This window comes from Phyllobates terribilis, unplaced genomic scaffold (assembly GCF_046119375.1).
Source record: "Phyllobates terribilis strain yellow unplaced genomic scaffold, ASM4611937v1 Scaffold_2__4_contigs__length_985480577, whole genome shotgun sequence".
Lineage (NCBI taxonomy): Eukaryota > Metazoa > Chordata > Amphibia > Anura > Dendrobatidae > Phyllobates > Phyllobates terribilis.
This window is the reverse complement of record NW_027362762.1, coordinates 347564047-347586059: the sequence shown is the minus strand read 5'-3', so window position 1 is coordinate 347586059 and position 22013 is coordinate 347564047. Positions and strand designations below refer to the sequence as shown.

At 41.6% G+C, this 22013-nt stretch overlaps 1 protein-coding gene across 2 annotated transcripts in view; it reads right to left on the bottom strand.

Annotated features, from left to right (window-relative positions):
• Positions 1-2788: 2788 nt before the first annotated feature.
• Positions 2789-22013, bottom strand: part of CBLB (Cbl proto-oncogene B) — a 235686-nt gene continuing 216461 nt past the window's right edge. For both annotated transcript variants that reach the window (XM_073664610.1, XM_073664611.1), the window contains exons 15-17: positions 13517-13657; positions 8031-8120; positions 2789-3270 (exon numbers count right to left, since the gene is read on the bottom strand). In XM_073664610.1, the coding sequence (XP_073520711.1) occupies positions 3008-3270; positions 8031-8120; positions 13517-13657 (494 nt within the window). In that variant the 3' untranslated portion in view covers positions 2789-3007. The remainder of the gene's footprint in view (positions 3271-8030; positions 8121-13516; positions 13658-22013) is intronic.

Genomic DNA, 22013 nt, shown 5'->3' with positions numbered 1-22013 from the left:
CAGTCATTCTGTGCTTACAGAGTCACTTTAATTAAAGAGTAACTGTATTTTCAAGTAATTTATCAGAATAAGCTGTGGTGTGTGTGCACGAGGAATAATACTATTTCTGGTCATTAAATGTCTTGTATCCTGTATTTTTCACTAGTCTTCCCCTCTGCAGGCTCACTCTCTTAAATGTATAATCACACTCTGAGCTTGTAGGAGACTAGCTCCTATAATGTTTTCCTACACATCACACCACACATGGATGGATACCCTCTTCTTTCCTTGGTTAGCACACAGAGAGAAGAAGCAACAACATAAAGGAAATTCTATACAGTAATGAGTTGTGTGGATGGTAATCAACTGCTGGGGTGAGGTATAAGACTTGATGGAAAGCTCAGCACAATCTTTCCCTGCCTCCCTCCGCTTGTTTTCTCACTCTACTCCTCACCTTCCTCTTCATAGAGTATAATAGGGGATATAACCTGACACCACACAGTGCTGGCAGTCCGTGGATTTGAGCTGTTTTTCTGCTTTCTTCTTTTTTTTCCCAAAGTGAATGATCAGTAGGCAGGAGGGTGGGTACAAAGTAGCTCACAAACAGAAAATGAAGCAAATTTCACTGATTGAAATATATTCTAAGTTTCTTCTATTCACATTTACTATTGATTTATGCAAGGTTTGTTGAAAATCCAGTTCCCTTTTAGCACAAATAAAAAAAAACCTTCAGAAATTTTCATGGTGAAGAAATCTTATTTTAGATTTAAAAAAAATCTACCTTCTACTTCTTAAAAAGTAACTAAACTTTAACAGTGCATTCTCATGCTTAGCAGGCACTATCTGCAGATTGGTGTGAGTCCACAGGGTCTATTAAGCAATTGGTGGAGGACTTTGATCTTCACCGATCTGCAGGCAATTAAAGTGACTGCCAAATATGAAGAAGTTGTATAAGTTTAATTACTGGTTGAGAAAAGTGTTGCTTACTCTGTACATAAACAGGTCACCTGATATACAGCTGATAAACTCGATATACAGCTTACCAGGCCCGAATTAAGGGTACTATACATTGTTTCTGCCGAACCAACAAAAATGAATGAATGAGAGTCAAGTTTTCAGTAGCTTTTAGGAATCAGCACTTAATAAAGAGCTCTGAGCAAAGCTGATCGAATCAAGGCCACTTGTACTAGCGCCTGAGCTTATAGACAGCAACTAATCTGAGCACACACAGCTGTATTGTGCTGCACAGAGACGGATAGGACGGGAGCAGATTAATTACTGAAGTATCTAATCAGAACCTCCTGTGTATGCAAGTATGCGACTGTAATTCCAGAGAAATGTTTCTAGCAACTCCATGGCCCTGATACATCAAGACTGGTAATGTTCACGCCAGTCTTCATGAGCTTGTGAATTAAAGAGGCTGTGGTGTCACTCCCCTGTTCCACCCTAGTTCTGCTCATTTTGACTGTAACTGGTGTGAAAATGGCAAATTTTTACTTAACTTCTGCGTTGCAAAAATTTTTTTGCAACTTTTCAAAGCGATTTAAGCCAGAATCACTTTGCTGATTTGGGCCCATAAATCCATGTTATATAGAATCATGGAAGACAACAGGTTAAAGAAGTTAACAAAATGGTCACTAACTGTATATATTAGAAAAGGATAATTCCACCCAGAACTATCACACCGTAATTTCTAAACTGCCGGCAGAAAGGTTTTTAGTTTTGTAACTACTTCACATAATTCATGTACATTTAAAAAAGAAAATAAGCCATAAATTTGACCATAAAAAAACAGTGACAGATAGAATTAGGATCTTTTTATTATGTTGGCACCTCTTCTTTTCAAATGACCAATTTTGCAAATGTCAATGATCTAACTGGAATGAGCCTGTATTTGCATGCAGACTTTACATTGGTGCTTTATTGCATTCGGTGGACCTGTTCAAGTAGTATGGCTTTATAAAACACTTTAGAAACACTAGCAATGCAAACATTGATTTCATATGTCAGACCAGGTTTACATAAGCAGCATTACAAAGTATGGAAGGAATGAGCCTGTAGAAATCCAGCACATATATATAAAATGGCAGAGTAGTACCATTTAGAGAATATTACATTAGATCAGTTTGTTGCAGCCAAAGCATTGGAATGATTGTCCAAAAGTTCAGTTGTCAAACATAACATTGCCTGAAAAAGTGTAAAATGCAACAGTCTGTTGTAATTCTACAAAAAGATTTATAGATTGTAATAGATTGGCTCTCATAATGCACCATTCAGCACCAACACCCAGGAGAGATGACATTACATGATTTGGTACTTAGATGCTTTTTTTTTTTTTTTTTTTATAAGCACCAGAGTACAAAAGGTTGATCCTAATTTTTATAGTAAGCTTTTGCTCATATGCATTTTATACGATTTATGCTATACAATGATATCAAAATACATCTGAAAAGGCAATTGTTCCACAAAAATTGGATTCATTACACATTCAAATGCAATTTAGCCTAATACAAAATAACTCTCAGTATGTCAGTAGTAAAGGCCACTTCTTTTGCAGTATTTTTGGATAAATTAAAATGTTGTACAAAAGGATAATAAAATAAAGAGAATGAAAAGCATTTTCCAGAATGCAATGAGGTCAGAAAGTGCTGCTGAATGTCTACAACACAAATTATTCATTATTAAAAAAAAGCAAAAAAACAAAATAGAAAAAAAACACAAACTTACCAGCTCTAAACAAGAGAGAAAAAAATATATAATTCACAGGTTATTTCAGATAACGAAATATGTTTTCCTATATGCATGAATGGTATATACCATATTTTCCAAATAAACAATTATTGACTTGTTTTCGGCTTTAATTTTGACATATCACCAAGTAAACTTGGATTCCGGCTTATAAGCATTGTCATATGTTTCGTAAGGGAAAAAAAAATGCTGGAATGTCAGTTTTAAATTACATTGGTAAATGAAAATTCATTCTTCCGCTTGGCTCCAATAGTGAAGTCTTAAAAGCTATGTCATTTTGTTATAGGTTCAATCGTGGGCAGACCGGAGGAGGGCAACACGCAAATTCTCTAAGTATGCTGCGGGCCACATCTACGTTATTTTGAGCGATTTCCAAAGCCCTTTTAACTTCTTCAAAGGAGTAGCCCTCGCCCATTAATTTTGCTATTTTTGCATCTTCATTCTCTGGAGAACAATCAGCGCTGTATGGTCTCCTGTGGTGAATATCTGGTGCCGTCCTGCGGGGAAGTGGTTTGGGTGGTCTGGCTGGCACTTGTGGACAATCTGTAAAAGTGCACAAAAGAAATAGAAATTAGTATTTCAAAAAGATATAATGTAAATGAATTGTAACACAATACCAATCTTTAGAAGACAGATACTGTCGGCATATACTACCCTTTTTGGAATCAATAGAATGCTAGTGTAATGCATGGACTTGCCGGACCCCTCCTACTCCAAGTGCTGAAAATAGATGAAGGTCATGAATGGAGGGCCCCCATATATTGACTTAAAGTTTACTAATAAATGATAGGACCAGTAAAGATTTAGCTGATGAGTAATGGTTCATTTTTTTATTGTATCTTCTGCTTTTTTAGAAATTTTGAAAAATCTTGGACACCCCAATTATGGTTTAAAACTAATCGTATCTCCATTTAGTTTTCCATACTATTTTTGAGATATATTTTCTTAATTATTTTTTTAAGGCTGGAAGACATTTGTATACAAATTGATGTGAAGCGATGAAGTGAAAAGAGAAAGGAAACATGCTTACAGGAGGGGGGAACTAAGGCCTCGGAGACAACTTTGTCATTTCAATGAAATTTTTCCAAAGTAATCAGTGCATTATCATTTTTCTGTGATGTGCGCGCATCTCTCATCACAAGTTTGTTTCCTGTACGTCAACATAAATAATTTTGTCGCTTATCTGCAGTATTTGAAAAATAATTACAGTGTCTATAAAATAGGCAAAAAAGTTGAAAAATAAGCAATTGTCTACTCAATCATTCATTAATTGGGCCGAGAAAAAAACATAACCATATTTCCAGTCGTTGCTGATTGCTTTCCATTTTGTACTTTCTGTTACATGCTATCCGAAATGCGAACCAGTATTCCCTGAAATCTGCGATAGAGGTCACTTTTCTGTAACTAGGCGACTGCATCTCATCCTATGAACTGTGATTCCTCTTTAACCCCTTGCAATTTTTTGCTTTTGCAATTTTGTTTGTTTTCTCCCCTTCTTAAACAGGACCAAGTGTAACATCCCTGGCGGCGTGCTTGCATGGCTTACCATCTCCCACCATGCAAGACTGCAATCTTACCTATCAGGCTAGGCTGCAGACTTTGCTCCAGTACCTGCTGTTTGTATGTCTCTTGTCTGCTGGCTTAGGGCGGCGGCGCTGTTGCTTCCTGATTCTTAAAGCTACAGTGTGCGCAGTCCTAATGCGTCACCAGCCTATTGCTGTGAGTCATTGGATACTTAAACCCCCTCCACCCAGTAGGAGGTGCCTGAGCAACACTTTCTTACAGTGTGTTCTGTGCAACTGTGAGTTGCCAGGTCCTGTCCTGAATCTAGTCTGTTTCCGCCACCCTGGGGGCTGAGTTCCCAGGCTCATTCCTGTATCTTGTTCCTGGTTCAGATCCTGTCTGAACAGTGTCCTAGTCTGTTACCTGTTTGTCTCTATGTCTGTATCTTCCCTTTTTTCTGCAGTATCTGAACCTGCACCTAACTCCAACTCGTTGTCTCTGTACTTCTGTTTGTGAGTTTTGTGTCCACTCACTACTTCATTGCAAGTACCTTGTGTGTATCTGGTTCTGCTCGTTCTGTTTCCCTGCCTTTGTATCTAACTCCTGTGTTCCAGCTATCTTCTTGCGTTTTCCAGTCTGTTCCATGTGAATAGAGCCCTGTCCTGTCTACTGCATCTGTGGGTTTTGCTTTGCTTGTTCACCGCACCAGCGGTTTTGCTCGGCTCTGCTTGTTCACCGCATTTGCAGGTTTTGCTCTGCTTTGCTTGTTCACCGCATCTGCGGTTTTGCTCTGCTCTGCTTGTTTACCGCATCAGTGGGTTTTGCTCTGCTTTGCTTGTTCACCGCATCTGCGGGTTTTGCTCTGCTCTGCTTGTTCACCGCACCTGCGGTTTTGCTCTGCTCCGCTTGTTCACCGCATCTGCGGGTTTTGCTCTGCTTGTTCACCGCATTGGCGGGTTTTGCTCTGCTCTGCTTGTTCACCGCAATGGCGGGTTTTGCTCTGCTTGTTCACCGCATCTGCGGGTTTTGCTTTGCTCTGCTTGTTTACTGCACCTGCGGCTTTGCTCTGCTCTGCTTGTTCACCGCACCTGCGGGTTTTGCTCTGCTCCGCATGTCTACCGCACTTGCGGGTTTTGCTTTGCTCTGCTTGTCTACCGCACCTGCGGCTCCGTTCCTGTATCCCAGTCTGTACTGGTCCCTATCCTGCCTACGTTCCTACCTGCCAGTACCCGCCTGTCTGCATGTCAGCCGTGCCTGCCTGTGCCCACCTGTCTGCATGCCAGCCGTGCCTGCCAGTGCCTACCTGTCTGCATATAAGCCGTGCCTGCCAGTACCCACCTGTCAATATGCCAGTCTAACCTGCCTGTTCCTGCATTCCCCGGGTGTGGGTCAACAGCTGTGACCGGGGTCTGACCTGGAGTAGCACCTGGTCCCTCTGCTCGGTTCCTCTCTGGTTCACGGAGTCGACTGAGCCGCCGTGCAACCTTGGTCGGACCGGGTTGATACTTAGTTACGCCCCTCCAGGCTCTCCTCGGTTCATGGTCCAGTAGGATCACTAATTAAGCTCACGCCAGTCAGCCCGGGCGCGAGTGCAACACCAAGCAGCAGAAAAGTTGACCCCTGACTAAGGGCAGGACTGTACAGCAGCTTTTATGCTTAATGCATTCATACTTTGCTTGTAGTATTATGTTGGAGCATGTTTGAGAAATTCATCCTTGAAATTTCAATCGCAAGTGCAGCTGGTCAGGCAATGCACTTCCAGCTCTGTGTTCTTTCCCTTTTCACCGCCCACTGCTGAGCTCTGATCTTTGATTGACAGGTTACTCTTCTATCAGTGACCTGTCCTCCTTGCGCTCCCAATGATGTTGCGAGATCAATGGAACGGCTCCCGCAATGCTATCAGGAGCTTGCTTCAGCAGTGGGTGGGAAAAAGGGAATGAGCACAGCAGAACTGGAAATACAGTGCCTGACCTACTGGAAATTAAAACTTCAAGGATGGATTTCCCAAAAATGCCCCAATAAAAAAGACTGCAAGCAAAGTATGAATGTAATAAGCATTAAAGGGGCTCTTTAAGAAGCTATAACTTTTAAAATTTTTCAGTTGACATAGGAATATGAGGGCTGTTTTTGGGAACAATTTGTAGGTACGAAATGACAACATTTATTTTAAAGTGAAAAACTTAAATGTGCGTCAAATTAGCAGCTAGTGGAAGTCTCCATTAATGTGAAGTTACACGCTTTCATAGCGTGGAGTCTCACATAGAAGGACGGAACATTGACAATGGAAACATGAGAAGGTCTACATTGTACAAGGACTAAAGTTAAGCTAAGTGCCCACGAAGCACAAATGCTCTGAATTTTTTCTGCATCTCTCTGGCAGGAAAAACGCATGCGGATTTTACATGCGTTCTTCCTGCCAGGTAGAAGCATTTGTCAAGCGTTTTTGCATGCATTCCTGCATGCGGGTTATCAAGCGCTTTTCCAAGCGATTTTAGCATCACTTGGAAAAGTGCTTGACAACTTGGACTGCCGACCTGTCACATGACTAAATGACGTCATGGCAGGTCCTTTTACACCATAGCAAACCGCCGGGGAGCCAGGACACATCGCTGAGGAGACCGGGGGCCATCGGAAGGTGAGTATAATGTATTTTTTTAATTTTAATTCTTTTTTTTACAGGTACTATGGTACCCGGGTCTGGAGGAGAGTCTCCTCTTCTCAAAACCCGGGTACCATCCGCACATAGAATCACTTAATATCCGCATGTGAACATGTAGTGATGCGGATTTTATGCGATTCAATGAAAGTCAATGGCGGCGAAAATGCTGAGATTCCGCAAAATAATATGGTAGTGCTGCGGATTTTTCCGCAATGATAATCCGCAGTGGAAAGCACATGCGGATTATCATTGGGGACCATGGGGCACGTATTACCAAGCGTTTTTTAAGCGTTTTCGCTGCGGAAATTCTGCAGCAAAAATGCTTGAAAAATGCATAGTGGGCACGCAGCCTTATTTAACGTCTGCACAGAAATCCAGGCACTTCCTTTTCAGCCCTATAACCTGTGCTTAATGTGTGTTCAATGCAGGTACACAGCTTACAAGTACATGTAGGAAAAAAATAATTAATCCCTCAATGACCTGGAAAGTTTGGTCCTACTGATGCATTACATTTTTTTATGACCGTTTCTCCACATTTTAGCAGCCATAACTTCATTTTTCCTTGCACATGGTTGGATAAAGCATTATATGGGATAAATTGCATTTTTTTGATTGTTCTATTTAATATAATCCCACATTTAAAAAAACATATTTCCAAAAGTGCAAATCCCTTAAGGCACAAATTGACTCCAATAATTAAAAGGGAAGATCAAAGTTAGAAATATAGCAGGATAAGCATACCATTTAGGAATAAGAAATCTTCTGTATGATCTGACTCTGTATTGCAGAAAATAACTCAAAAATATCAGATTGGCATATAGTTGTGCTTAATATAATGTTACTGGGTTAGCCAACAAACGCACTATTGCTGTAATGAAAGTCTTTGAGACTGTAAGAGGTAGGGGAGGACATTGCTCAGCTATATCAGTCAGTACCATGGACAATGAATACATTCACCACAGCTCCAATTAAACAGGGGACATGAGCCAAGTGTTTTGGCCATTGGAAATAGTCTCAGGCATCTATCCTGTAGCTATCCTGTGGTAAATGATGTTCCTGCTCCAACTCCTTTCAGTAGGGGAAATGCCAGACCCAATAAAACTTATATATTCAATGTACTCGCAATGCACCTATACGTTACCTGAGCATGATGGCAGCTGATCATATTCTTGGGAAAGTCGATTTAGCATGACATCATTTGGTGCTCTACGTGTAGGTGGTAAAGGTGCTTCTAAATAAATTGCCAAAATAAGAAATTTGTCAGCAAAGGTTTAAGTAGGTAAGATTAAAACACTTCAAAGTAATACAATTATGCAATTATCAAGACATCTTCTGAGAATGGTTCCTTCAGTACAGTAACAATTTCAGCTAATCATTAAAAAGGTTGTCCACTACTTTATCACTGATGACCTATCCTTAAGACAGTTCTTTAATGTCTGATCAGTCGGGGTCAGACACCCGGCACCACCACTGATCAGCTGCTCTCTGAGACGGCGATTTAATTAGTAAGCGGATGTGAAGAACCCAGCCATGGCCACTATCAGAAGATGGAGCAGCTCGGCAATTGAGAATTTCCGGCCGGTGGCTGCTGCTGCAACACCAATAACAGCTGATCGGCTGTGTTGGACACTGACCGATCAGACATAGATGACCAATCCTAAGGATAGTTCATCAATGATAAAGTAGTGGACAACCTCTTATGATTACAGGGTTGTTTCCAAATCATTAAGATAACCTCTAACAAATAGAGGATAACTTACTGATTTACTGGGAGTCTATAAAGTTCTGGAATTAATGGCACTATATAAGTAAGTAAAATAAATAAGTGTGATTACTGAGACTCCTGCGATCCCAATATTAGGGCTTTTCTAGAGGATGAATGGAGCAGAGGACGAGCACAGACATATGCTTTATTCAAGACGGGGATCTACAGACCCCCAGTTCCTGGGTTCCAGAACTCCAATCTCAGGATCAGTTGGATACCTAGTGATAAGGTATCCCTTCTCCTACAGATAGGGGATGACTTATTAATTATAAGGGGTTATTCCTAAAATATTATCTAGTAGTAAACTTCATTGCTGCATTTACCATATTTTTTAAATATAAGATGCATATTTTAGCAAGAAATAAATCTTTCTAAAAAGTGTGTGCGTCTTACAGTGCGTGAGCAGCTTTCTCTGAAGAGAACGCAGACCCAACATCCTTCCCGATCACTGAACGATATAGCTCTGTCTCCTTCCCCACACTGATCAGTCTGATCGTGCAGGGCAGGAGATAAAGCTACCAGGACTTGCACATCACTAAAGCTGCATGGATGCTGCAGGTCCTGACTAGCTGAAAAAAGGGGGTAGGTCGGCAATCTACTCGAGTGGTGCTCATGGAAAACAACGAAGTAGATAAAAAGGAGGGTCTCAGAACTCATGTATTGAATGAAGAATTTTAATCCAGTTCACACATGGAAAATCAATATTAGAAGTTTCAGCCCATCCCAGGCTTATCAATAGTCTGTTGGTAAAAACCTGGGATGGGCTTAAAATTCCTCATTCAATACATGAGTGCTAAGACCCTCCTTTTTACCTGACTAGCTGAAAGATGGTTCAGGTCATGTGATCAGGACGGAACTTCAAAATTTGGCAGTGTATACACAGTATGCAGCAGAGGTGTGTGGTATGTGTGCTGCAGCAGAACTGTTTCTGATGAAGTTGCAGAGGTGCGTGCGTGTACATAGGACAACAGTGTGTGTATGTAGTAGAACTGTGTGCACATGAGCATGTAGCAGAGCTGTGTGTGTACTCATATAGATATATATATATACAGTACAGACCAAAAGTTTGGACACACCTTCTCATTTAAAGATTTTTCTGTATTTTCATGACTATGAAAATTGTACATTCACACTGAAGGCATCAAAACTATGAATTAACACATGTGGAATTATATACTTAACAAAAAGTGTGAAACAACTGAAAATATGTCTTATATTCTAGGTTCTTCAAAGTAGCCACCTGCCTCTGCTACATAGAGGTGATGAACAGATCACCTCTAAGTAGCAGAAATGCTCCTGTGCTATGAGTGCCGACCACTAGGTGGCGCTCATAGCGATCTTTACATGACAACCACTGGGGTCTGCTGCTGACCCAGGGTTGTTATGACCACCCATTAGTGACCCGGGGTCACCGATGGGCGGTGTAAGTGACGTGCTTCCGGCGCGGCACTGTTAAATGCCTTTGTCAGAGATTGGCGGCAGCATTTAACTGGTTAACAGCCGCGGTTGGATCGCGATTCCACCTGTGGCTGTTGCGGGCACATGTCAACTGTAAGAATCAGCTGACATGTGCCCAGTTCAGTGCAGGCTCACCGCCGGAGCCCTCACTGAACAGGGGGTGATGGCCTGGAGCATACTAATATGCCCCAGGCCAGTAAGGGGTTAAAGAAGTTGTCCGGTACTTTTTTAAATTCTCCAATGTATTCAGCATGTGGGTATAAGTATATTTGTAAATACCTTGGGTTGCTGATAATGCCTGTGAGAGGCGCTATCACTGGCAGCTCAGAGGCATCATGTGACCCCGTGCTGACGTCATGACAAGTGAGGCGTGACTCAGCGCTGGGGTCACCAGGGTGGCAGCTGGGCTGTGGGCGGGGTTACGCCCGTGTCACACCCAGCATCCACTGCGCGCTTTCCCAATGAATGGGGAGAGGCAGAGAGTGCGGTGGATGCTGCGTGTGACGCAGGGGAATAACCGCGCCCAAAACCCAGCAGCCACCGGTGGAACGCGGAAGAGGGACCCTCGGCTGCAGCCTGGACTTGTCGTGATGGCAGTGGATGTCAGGGCCGGCTGCAGCCGGGGGTCACGTGCTGCCTGTGAGCGGCCAGTGATAGCGCCGCTCACAGGCATTATCTGCAACACAAAGTATTTACAGAGATACTTATGCCCACATGCTGAATACATTGGGCAACTTAAAAAAAGTACCGGACAACCCCTTTAAATTTACCATGCATTGGTCACTTTTAAGGCACAGTCCAATAAGACGTTTTATAACATACAATCTGGGTTTCAGTTCCACTATTTTTGAAGAAAGTTGCTCTGAGTGAAAGGAGACATTCATGACAAAGAGGTCCTGACTCAGCTATGTTCACGTCTAGTAATTATTTCTGTATTTTGGATCAGTTTTAGAATGACACAGACAGAAATAAAATGTTTCCGTACACAATTCATTCAATGAAATGGGGATCATAACAGATAGTCATCTGCTAGGTCATCCATTAACGAATCCATGTTTTTAAGCATTGCTCATGCCTAAGACACTAGAGGAGTTTAGAGAGATCTCTTCTAAAAACAGATCTGTTACAAATAGGAAAAAACAAATGCAAACCAGTTTTTCCTACATTAGTAACAGATTCAGTTGTTTTTTCTTTTTCTTAATACTGGATCCGTTACAATCAGTCTTGGAAAAACAATCTCCTGTTCTGAACACCAGACTGATGGTTTCTGTCCGGAAACCTATAATGATTTCATTCACTGACAGCAAGTAAAGATCATGCCAATGATTGGGGATTCATTGAAAGTCACATAACTTTCCTCCTTCCAATAAATATGTTTTATTTAAAAGGTCTGGCCAAGTCAATGGTAATAAATCTTATAGAAATATAAAGGAAAATATCAGCTCTAAGTGATCCAACAATATCACAGCTGTGAACCCACAACTCCCCTGTGACCACTGAATGGCGTTCTACAGGTTTCCTCATCTAAATATCTGCACTTTGTAGAACTTGCCGCATTGAAGGAATCCTGTTCAAAGAGTGAAGTCATCTGATGACTATTATCTCCCAGGAAATGGCTTTTTATTATTGCATTCATGCCGGGGGCACAGAACCATGTTTAGTCTAGCAAATATCAAAATAATTCTAATGCTATTACAATCCCCCTCCAGGTAAAGCAAACCCCTCTCAGACTCTTGGACTAGAATTACAAATACTCTGCACGGCTGAACCTTTATTTAACACAACTGATTCCAAAATAATAGTCATTCCTTTATTTGACAGGAATGACTGACGCTTCTCTCAGACGGCCATTTTTTGTTGTTTTTCACGGACAAAATGCATCCCCAATCTGTTTTTTGTAAACCGAGTGTCTACAAAAAAAATACTGAGATGTGTCCATTTCTGATGAGAGTCTCGGATCAAAGTTGGCAATACAAGTCTGTGTGTCTGAGAAAAAAAAAAGGATACTACTCTGATGCCATCCGTTGTTTTTTTTATTGTTTATTGGGTAGCAGATGTTTCGTATTTTATTTTTTGCATACAAGAAAAACTGATGCCAAATGGTAAGAACAGACTCGCGGACCAATAATGGATGGATATTTGATCCAACACACTCATGATAAAAAAAACAACTAAAGACATCTATATGAAATCTTCGAAAGAAAAAATTACTGTATGGCCATAAACTTTACTCCTGAGTAGAGATGAGCAGATCTGGCAAAATCTGAATTTGCAAAATCGAGTGGATTTTACTGAGAAATTAGATTCACAGCTAATTTATTCTCTCTGCATTGAATGTCCCTTGAGACCCCAGAGCATAATAAACGTAAGATGGAGAAAAAAAAACAACTAATACCTCAATGCTCACCTCACTGCCCCCCGTATGGTCCTCCCTTTCTAACCGCTGCCGTGTGCTGAAACACTGGACACATCTTCATTAGGGATGAGCAGATCTGTGGAGGTTCGGGATCTGGTTCCCTACCCGAACAATAGCCCAAGTTTCGGTTTGGGTCTCTCTCTCCCCGGAACTCTGAACATTAAAAAGGACTTCTAGGAGAAGTCCGTGTTTGGAGTTTAGCACCAAACCCTGAACTTTTAAGTTCGTCTTCGCTCATCTCTAATCTTCGTGTTAAGTCAAAAGAATTTGAAACTGTGAATTGTCTCTTCAGAGGGGAAGAAGGATTTTCTTACCATGTAAAGAAATGTGAAGCAAGTATCATTTTTTTTTAAACCTTTTGCCGTCTCTCTTACTGTTCAACACCATTTTGCACGGAGCGAATTACAAAGATTCCGTGTCCTGCGGATTTTTATAAAATTTGCGTACAATTTAATTCCAGTCGAATTCTCCCATCTCTGCTCCTGAGCTGTGATTTCTACCATACAAGTTAGACGATATGACAGACAGAGCTTATTTACAGGAGGAATATCATTGACATTCATTAAACCGTATGGGATTAACTCTTTTAAGTCCTAGCTACCCCCAAGTAAACAACTCCCACGTATTTTAAATCTCTCTTCTGTGAACTCTTTGCCAACGGAGTTCTTACTTTGTGCCACTTCAATGGTTTCTTATGTTGCTTATGTGACCCACAGACAAATCAATTTTCTGCTTACTTTCCCTAAATGGCCATCAGAAATTCACAAATGCAGAGAATAATCGCCTCTTTAGTGTGACGGCTTGTGGCAAGTGCCTGTAAGTGGTGGAGATTTAATGCAAATCTTAATGTTTTTCAATTTAATGCATGATGGTATCTGACATTCCAGAAAGGAATCAATAAAATACATCAAATGGAAAATAATGGTAATAGTCCTCAATGTAATCTGCTTTTTTTCCTTCCCTCATTTACTTATACTATAGATCATACCCATAGGAAGAAGAAACAAGTCGGAGGCAGAGTTGGGTCGGCTTCCTGACGTGGTGGATTTTGGTGGTTCTGAGATGCAGGCACGTGCCGGGGGCGGTGGTGGGGGTTGTGAAGGAGGCGAACTGTCAAATGAATCATCACCTGCATATGGGGAAAATTCAGGCATCTTTTAGCTTCATTAGCAATATTAATCACAACTACAGCTTACACTTTATGGCCTTTTGATTTTGTTAGAAAATTGAGAACACTATTTCATGGCAGTAATTAAAGAGCACTTGGAAATTCAGCCTTTCTAAAGCAAGTCTCCCCGGAGATACTTAAAAATGCATGCAATTTATATAAAACAGCATTGGATAACATAAAACATGAGAGACCTATCAGTAGTGGCCAAAAGAGCTTTATTCGGATTTGCATACAACTTTAACCCCTTACCACTACAGACAATTTTCGGGAATTTACTACATGGCAATTTTTTAAATCTTCGTCTCATAACTTTTTCTTTTATTTCTCTGTGATTGTAACATGCTCTCGACGTTTGTATTTGAACACCGCCATTCTCATGTCCATATAACTTATTGATTATGCTCTATTAACTTTTTCTGGGAGAATGGTAAACCCCTACCCCCATCAATTCTGCGATTTCATCTTTTTGGTGTTCATCATGCAATACAACAATACTAAATGTTTAGAGTTATTTTAGGATTACTTTTTTATTCCTTCAATGCACATGAAAAATGAAAAAATAAAAACCTCAATTGTTTTTTGTGTGCCATATTCTGAGAGTTTATTTTTCCTTCAACAAAGCTGTTTTAGGACTTGGTTTTTGCAGTAGGATTTTGTTTTCTTTATATTTTTTCTTTTTAATACTTTAACATTTTATTGAACATGTTTTTACAGTTTTTGTTATCTTTATTTTACATGAAATACACAAGCAGTGCATTATAACAGTGTATTATGGCATGCAAAATAAGAGAGAGGAATTCTATTATCAATCATCATGCAATCAACATGACAAACGTACATAATATTGCTGGAAATACTTCCAACTCATGACATACGTGTATTCATATTTTGGGAAGGGGTTAATTCACAAATCCTTTGAGAGACATGTCATTGTAAACGTCTTAGGCCACGTTCAGTATTTGGTCAGTATTTATAAGCCAAAACCAGGAGTGGAACAATCAGAGGAAAAGTGTTAGAACCTTGCTCTTAGATTTTTTCCTTTGCTGGTCACATGACCTTGTTGGCCTATTTAATCATGCTCCGCCCTTCTGGCTTTGCTGGACTTCATTGTATAACTACTTTCTAGCTTGCCTGTGCTCTGTATCTACTCTGTTAGTTTGCTTGGTCTACGGACCTCTGTGTTCTTTATATTTTGTTTGTTCGTCTGTCTGCTACTATTTCTGTTAGGAGGTGTCCCATTTTCCTCCCAGTCCTTAGTACTTGTAGGGATTCCTTCCCCACATCTATAGGTCTCCGTACAGACTAGCTTAGGACTTTAGCAGGTCTGATCGCAGGATCAGGTTCCCTGTTACATCGTAGGGATTCAGCTGAGTTCTATCGTAGGGACAGATCTCCTTTCTTTCCTTAGCTCTGGTAGCAGAACATAACAGTAAGTCCAGCCTGCAAATTCTCTAAGGAAAGATTTTTCTGTTCCATCATGGTGTCGGTTCAGGATTTGGCTCATCGCCTGCAGGGACTCTCTCTGGAGGTGGCCGAGCTCCGTCAGCACGTGAGTAACTGTCCTGGAGCACATTTCTTGGAGCCTAAGGTATGTTTGCCGGATTTATTTTTTGGTGAACACCGAGAATTTTTTTCATTTAAAAATGCTTGCTTATTGTATTTTCGTTTGAGACCCAAGTCCTCTGGGGATGAATCCCAGCGCATAGGGTTCATAATGTCACTTTTGCGCAAAGAGCCTCAGGAGTGGGCCTTTTCTTTGCAACCTAGTGATACATGCTTCAGATCAGTGGATAGTTTTTTTTCTGCTTTGGGGCTATTATATGATGATCCTGACCGTGTCGCATCAGCTGAGACTGAGTTAAGACGTTTGAGACAGGGATCAGGTAATGTGGAAAAATATTGTACTCATTTCCGTCGTTGGTCTACTCAAACAGGGTGGAACGATTCTGCTCTGAAAAGTCTATTTCTTGCTGGGCTCAATGAAAGGGTTAAAGACCTGCTAATTGCTTATCCTACACCTGAAGATTTGCAACAGGCTATGCAATTAGCTATACGGGTGGATAGGAGACTGCGTGCAAGGGTTAATGAGAGCAAATCCTCTGCTATGTCAGTTTCTGGTTATGAGAATGTGTGTACTAACAGTGGTGAACCGATGGAGATTGGATCGGTGGCACCTCGCTCTCAAGAAAAAGACCGTCGATTTTCTGAAGGCTTGTGTTTCTATTGCGGAAAATCTGGTCATTTGATTAAAGGCTGTGAGCTTCGTATGAAGAAAGAAAAAAAAATGGTCAGTCATGCCCGTATTGCCTGTTTAAATTCCAAGGGTATATTTTTAGCTGCTTCCACAATTGCTCAGGAAAAATTAATGGAATTTCGGGTGTTTGTTGATTGTGGGTCTACTCTGAATGTAATTGATGGGGGATTCTTGGAAAGACTCAATTTAAAACCCGAACCTTTATCATCCCCCATTGCTGTGGTTTCTGTGGATGGTTCCCCTTTGAAGAATATTACTCTCAAGGTCTGTGAATTTCCTCTCACTATTAATGGTGTTCACCATGAGAAATTGGATTTGGTAGTGTTGAATAACTTGCCTTCTCCAGTAATATTGGGATTGCCCTGGTTAAAATTTCACAATCCTGTACTGGATTGGTCTACCAGTGAAATTAAATCCTGGAGCCATAAATGTTATGACAAGTGTTGTAACGGGCGTATTGCAGCTTTGGATAGGGGAGAATTGCCTGTTCCTATTCAGGATTTTTGGAGAGTTTTTTCTGAGAAGGAATCGCAGGTTTTGCCTCCCCATAGAGACTATGATTGTTCTATTGAATTTGTCCCTGGAGCGACTCTTCCTAAAAGTCGTTTATTTAACCTTACTATTCCTGAGAGGAAGGCTTTGGAGGAATACATACAGACAAGTTTGGCCGCCGGTCACATTAGGCCCTCTAAGTCTCCTGTGGCGGTTGGATTTTTTTTTGTAAAAAAAAAGGACGGCGGTTTACGTCCTTGTCTGGATTTTCGTGAGATTAACAAAATTACTGTACGCAATCCTTACCCACTGCCATTGATTCCTGATCTGTTTAACCAGTTAATGGGGGCCAAGTGGTTCTCTAAAATTGACCTTAAGGGGGCATACAATCTGTTGCGCATGAAGGAGGGTGACGAATGGAAGACTGCTTTTAACACTCCTGTGGGTCATTTTGAGAATCTGGTTATGCCTTTTGGTCTTACTAATGCTCCTGCATTTTTTCAGAATCTTATTAATGACATCCTTAGACCTTTGATCGGCAAAAATGTGGTTGTGTATTTGGATGACATTTTGATTTATTCGCCGGATCTGGAGTCTCATTGGCGGAGCGTACGTGAGGTATTACAGTTATTAATGGACAATTCGCTTTTTGCTAAGCTGGAGAAATGTGAGTTCGCTGTACAGAGAATTAGTTTTTTGGGTTACATTATCTCCAGCGAAGGTTTTGAGATGGACCCGGTTAAAGTTCAAGCTGTACAGGAATGGCCTAGGCCTATTGGTTTGAAATCGATACAGAGGTTTTTAGGTTTCGCCAATTATTACAGAAAATTCCTAAAAATTTTTTCTAGTATTGTCAAACCTCTGACCGATCTCACCAGGAAAGGTGCTGATGCGGTTCAGTGGTCTTCTGAGGCCATTGAAGCTTTTGTGTATCTCAAGGAGAGGTTCACCTCTGCTCCCATCCTTATGCAGCCTGATGTGACTAAGCCGTTTTTGGTTGAGGTTGATGCTTCCTCTGTGGGGGTTGGCGCAGTATTGTCTCAGGATAACGGGGATGGATTACATCCCTGTGCCTTTTTTTTCAAAAAAATTTTCGGAGACTGAACTGAATTACGATATTGGTAATCGGGAATTATTGGCTATTAAACTCGCATTTGAACACTGGCGCCACTTCTTGGAAGGTGCGGAATTTCCCGTTCAGGTTCTTACGGATCATAAAAATCTGATATATCTTGATGCTGCCAAGCGCCTGAATGCCCGTCAGGCTAGGTGGGCACTGTTTTTCTCGCGGTTTAATTTCTCCGTTACTTACATCCCTGGTACTAAGAATGTTAAGGCGGATGCCTTGTCTCGCAGTTTTTCTCCCATAGTCGGTGCTGAGAAAGAGGAGAACATTTTACAAGAAGGTGTTGTGATAGCTGCTTTGGACTCCGTTTTGGAAGATGAGATTCTTAAAGCACAGGAGAATGCCCCATCTAACACTCCTCATGGGAGGTTGTTTGTGCCTGGGACCTTTAGGAGAGATTTGTTTGTTGAGTGTCACGAATCTCAGTTGGCAGGTCATCCCGGAATCTCTGAGACCAAGAGACTGGTGGGTCGCAGTTTTTGGTGGCCTGGATGGCAGAAGGAAGTCATTAAGTGGGTGCGTCAATGTACTATATGTGCTAGATCTAAGTCCTCACATACTCCTGCTGCGGGGTTGCTTTGTCCTTTGGAGGTTCCCAGTGCTCCTTGGACACATTTGGCTATGGACTTTATAACTGACCTTCCCCCCTCTGAGGGTTTTACTGTCATCTGGGTGGTCGTGGACCGTTTTAGCAAGATGTGTCACTTGGTTCCCTTCGTCAAACTGCCCTGCGCTAAAACTCTCGCTAAGGCCTTTGTCAAGGAAATTGTCAGACTTCATGGCGTTCCTACTGACATTGTTTCTGATAGGGGTCCTCAGTTCGTGGCTCGTTTTTGGCGTGCCTTTTGTGACAGGTTGGGAGTTCATTTGTCGTTCTCGTCCGGATATCATCCTGAATCTAATGGCCAGACAGAAAGGAAAAACCAGGATGTTGAGCAGTTCTTGCGTTGTTTTGTGGCAGACAATCAAGAGGGGTGGTCTGAGTTTCTGCCACTTGCTGAATTTGCTCTTAACAACCATACATCTTCTTCTGCTGGTTGTTCGCCTTTTTTTTGTTGTTCTGGGAGACATCCGTCGTTTGGGTCGTTCTCCAAGTTGGGATCTGCCGTGCCTGAGGAGGAGAATTTTTCCGGTGATTTAGAGAGAGTTTGGACGGATGTGCGTTGTAATCTTCAGGAGGCCAACAGAAAATCTAAAGACTACTTTGATAGGAAACGACAGGAGGTTTTGTTCGCTGTTGGTGACATGGTTTGGTTGTCCTCTAGGAATCTGCGGTTGAGGATTCCTTCTAAGAAATTGGGTCCCAAGTTTGTAGGGCCCTTTAAGGTGCTTCAGGTTGTCAACCAATCTGCTGTTAGGTTGGAGGTTCCTACCTCCTGGAGAATTAATCCGGTATTTCATGTCTCTCTGTTGAAAAAAGCGGTTGTATCGGATTGTGATGCCTCTGCCTCTGTTCCTCCGGTCGTGGAGGACGGGGAATATGAAATTTCTCGCATCCTTAACTCTAGACGGTATAGAGGTAATTTGCAGTATCTTGTGGCCTGGAAAGGTTTCGGACCCGAGGATAACTCTTGGGTGAGGTCTGATGATGTTTCCGCGTCCAGACTTATCAGAGCGTTTCACAGGAGATTTCCTGATAAGCCTGGTCCTAGGGGATCCGGAGGATCCTCTTAGAAGGGGGGGTACTGTTAGAACCTTGCTCTTAGATTTTTTCCTTTGCTGGTCACATGACCTTGTTGGCCTATTTAATCCTGCTCCGCCCTTCTGGCTTTGCTGGACTTCATTGTATAACTACTTTCTAGCTTGCCTGTGCTCTGTATCTACTCTGTTAGTTTGCTTGGTCTACGGACCTCTGTGTTCTTTATATTTTGTTTGTTCGTCTGTCTGCTACTATTTCTGTTAGGAGGTGTCCCATTTTCCTCCCAGTCCTTAGTACTTGTAGGGATTCCTTCCCCACATCTATAGGTCTCCGTACAGACTAGCTTAGGACTTTAGCAGGTCTGATCGCAGGATCAGGTCCCCTGTTACATCGTAGGGATCAAGCTGAGTTCTATCGTAGGGACAGATCTCCTTTCTTTCCTTAGCTCTGGTAGCAGAACATAACAAAAAGTATAATAGAAACACGTCACCACTTCTGTATTTATCACCCACTCCAGGCTTTGGCTTACAAATACTGAGGTAAAATACTGACCAAATACTGAACGTGTAAACGTGACCTTATGTACAATTTTCTCACCATTGATAAAAGTTCTGCTCTCTGTTAATGAACAGATTATTACTCATCACATCCAGACCTAATAAAGTTAGTCTACCTGTTAGAATCCTCCTGTTTGTTTTTCCATCTTGTGTTTTGCGGTCACGTGACCATCTGAATTTATATTCCAGCTCCGCCCTCTTGGCTGTGCTGGACTTCAGTGTTTGACTGTTTCTCTAGCCAGGTGCTTCTGTGTCTTCTCTGTCAGTTCGTTTGATCCCTCTGGGACCTCTAGTACCTTTTTGTCTGTTTGTCTTTTTGTGTTCTGCAAAAACTTCTTTGTTTAGGAGGTGTCCCATTTTTGTCCCAGTCCTTAGTTCTTTTAGGGACCCCTCCCCATATACTATAGGTCTTCGTTCAGACTATCCGAGGACTAAGGCGGGTCTGTTCGCTAGGAACAGGCTGCCCGCTACATCGTAGGGATTCAGCTTAGTCTTACTGTAGGGACAGCTTTCCCCTATCTTTCCTTAGTACTTGTTGCAGATCATAACACTACCCACCCTACAAAAAAAGCAAAACAGCAACATACGTCCCCTGCCTTAGTGCGGACATCAGTTCAAAGTCAAGGATGTTTAGCGCACAGAAAGAGTTGGTGCGAATCGATTCACAAGACCCTGTCCAGCAGTCACATCTGTGGCCATTGGATGGGAGCCCTGAAATCACTTCCAACCTGACGGCATCCATGACTCCTCTAATGATTAGCTGGCCTGGAGCAACGTGTGTCACACTGTAACGTTGACGTTGCATCCGGCTGGCTTATCAATAGAGGAGGTCCTCAGTATTCCCATCCAGAGGCCACAGATTACTCACTTAACCGCTAAACTAATTCACTTTTCTCACACTAAGGAAGGAGATGCTGCTCATATGCTTTTTTTTGTAGGGTGGAAAGACACAACAAAACGATTTTCATCATCACGCAATCGATTTTACTCTACTTGCAGAGGATTAGACACACATGAAGCAAACTAGGGTACGTGCACACAGAGTTTTTGATATTTTTAAGGGGGTTGTCCTAAAAAAAGACAGCTGAAAAATTGTTTTATAAATGTATGAAAGACTATTTCTTTTCATTCCAATGTTAATCTTTTTTTGTTATTCACACTCTCTTTTGAGTGTTTTTTCTGCTTCAGGTTTTGAAAATTTTCGGGTGGAAAAGAAGAAAGTGTCTGTCACTTGTTTGAAGTGGAATTTGATCCAAACTAGGCACTATCTAATCAAGAAGCTTCAAAAAAAAGACCTTTTCAAAAACCACTACATGAAACTAAAAACGCCTTGAAAAACAGGCGTGTTTCATGAATGGGATTCTCTCAGCACAGAATGACTGTAGAAATCAAGCACAGGCGCTCGGTGCACCCTTGGTGTGGCCAAACATTCAACTGCACCTTCTCATCTACTTGTTTTTCATGCATCTCCATTCTTCTCTGGCTCTATGAAGCCATAGATGTCAATCAGGGAAGGGCGGAGCAGAGATAGAGGGAAAACAGTAGGTGAGAAGGTACACTTTAATGTTTGGCCACACCAAGGGTGCACCGAGCGCCTGTATTTGGTTTCTACAGTCATTCTGCGCTGAAAGCCTGAACTGGAGCAGTTTCCACTGGACAACTGGTCGTTTTGACCTCTTAAAAAACACCTGAAGACCATTTGGCTTTTCAGCTCTGCTTCCATTTACTGTCATGACAGGACAGCTAGCAATATGGTAAGGAAATAAACTGCAAAGGACTATTAGAAAGATGGAGAACTTTCCATTGTACCAAGTATAAGCATTTTTTTTTTACAATACAAGCATCCAACCTAAAACAGACATTTTCAGCTATAATTTTCTAAAGTGAGGGCGTAAGAATACAGAAGATTTACAGAAAACATGTTCCGAGTAGTCAAACATGTTCCAGCGAGCACTCTTGTAAATAATCACACAGCACGGGAAATAAAGCAATTGAAACAATGCAGTCAGCAAATTCCAAAACCGAAGCATTAAGCAGACATAAAGCACTTAAGAAGAAAAAGAACAAGTCCTACTTTCAACTGTCAGAAGTCCTTGGAGAAACCTTATCTAATCTTATTGTACTGCTGCATTTCTGGCTTACAAGAGGGAGGATATAATTTTCCGGAACATACCAGCAAAGAAACGAGGGACTTGGTTAAGGATTTAATATTTCAAGTGATGTGACACTTCTAAACATTGTACAGG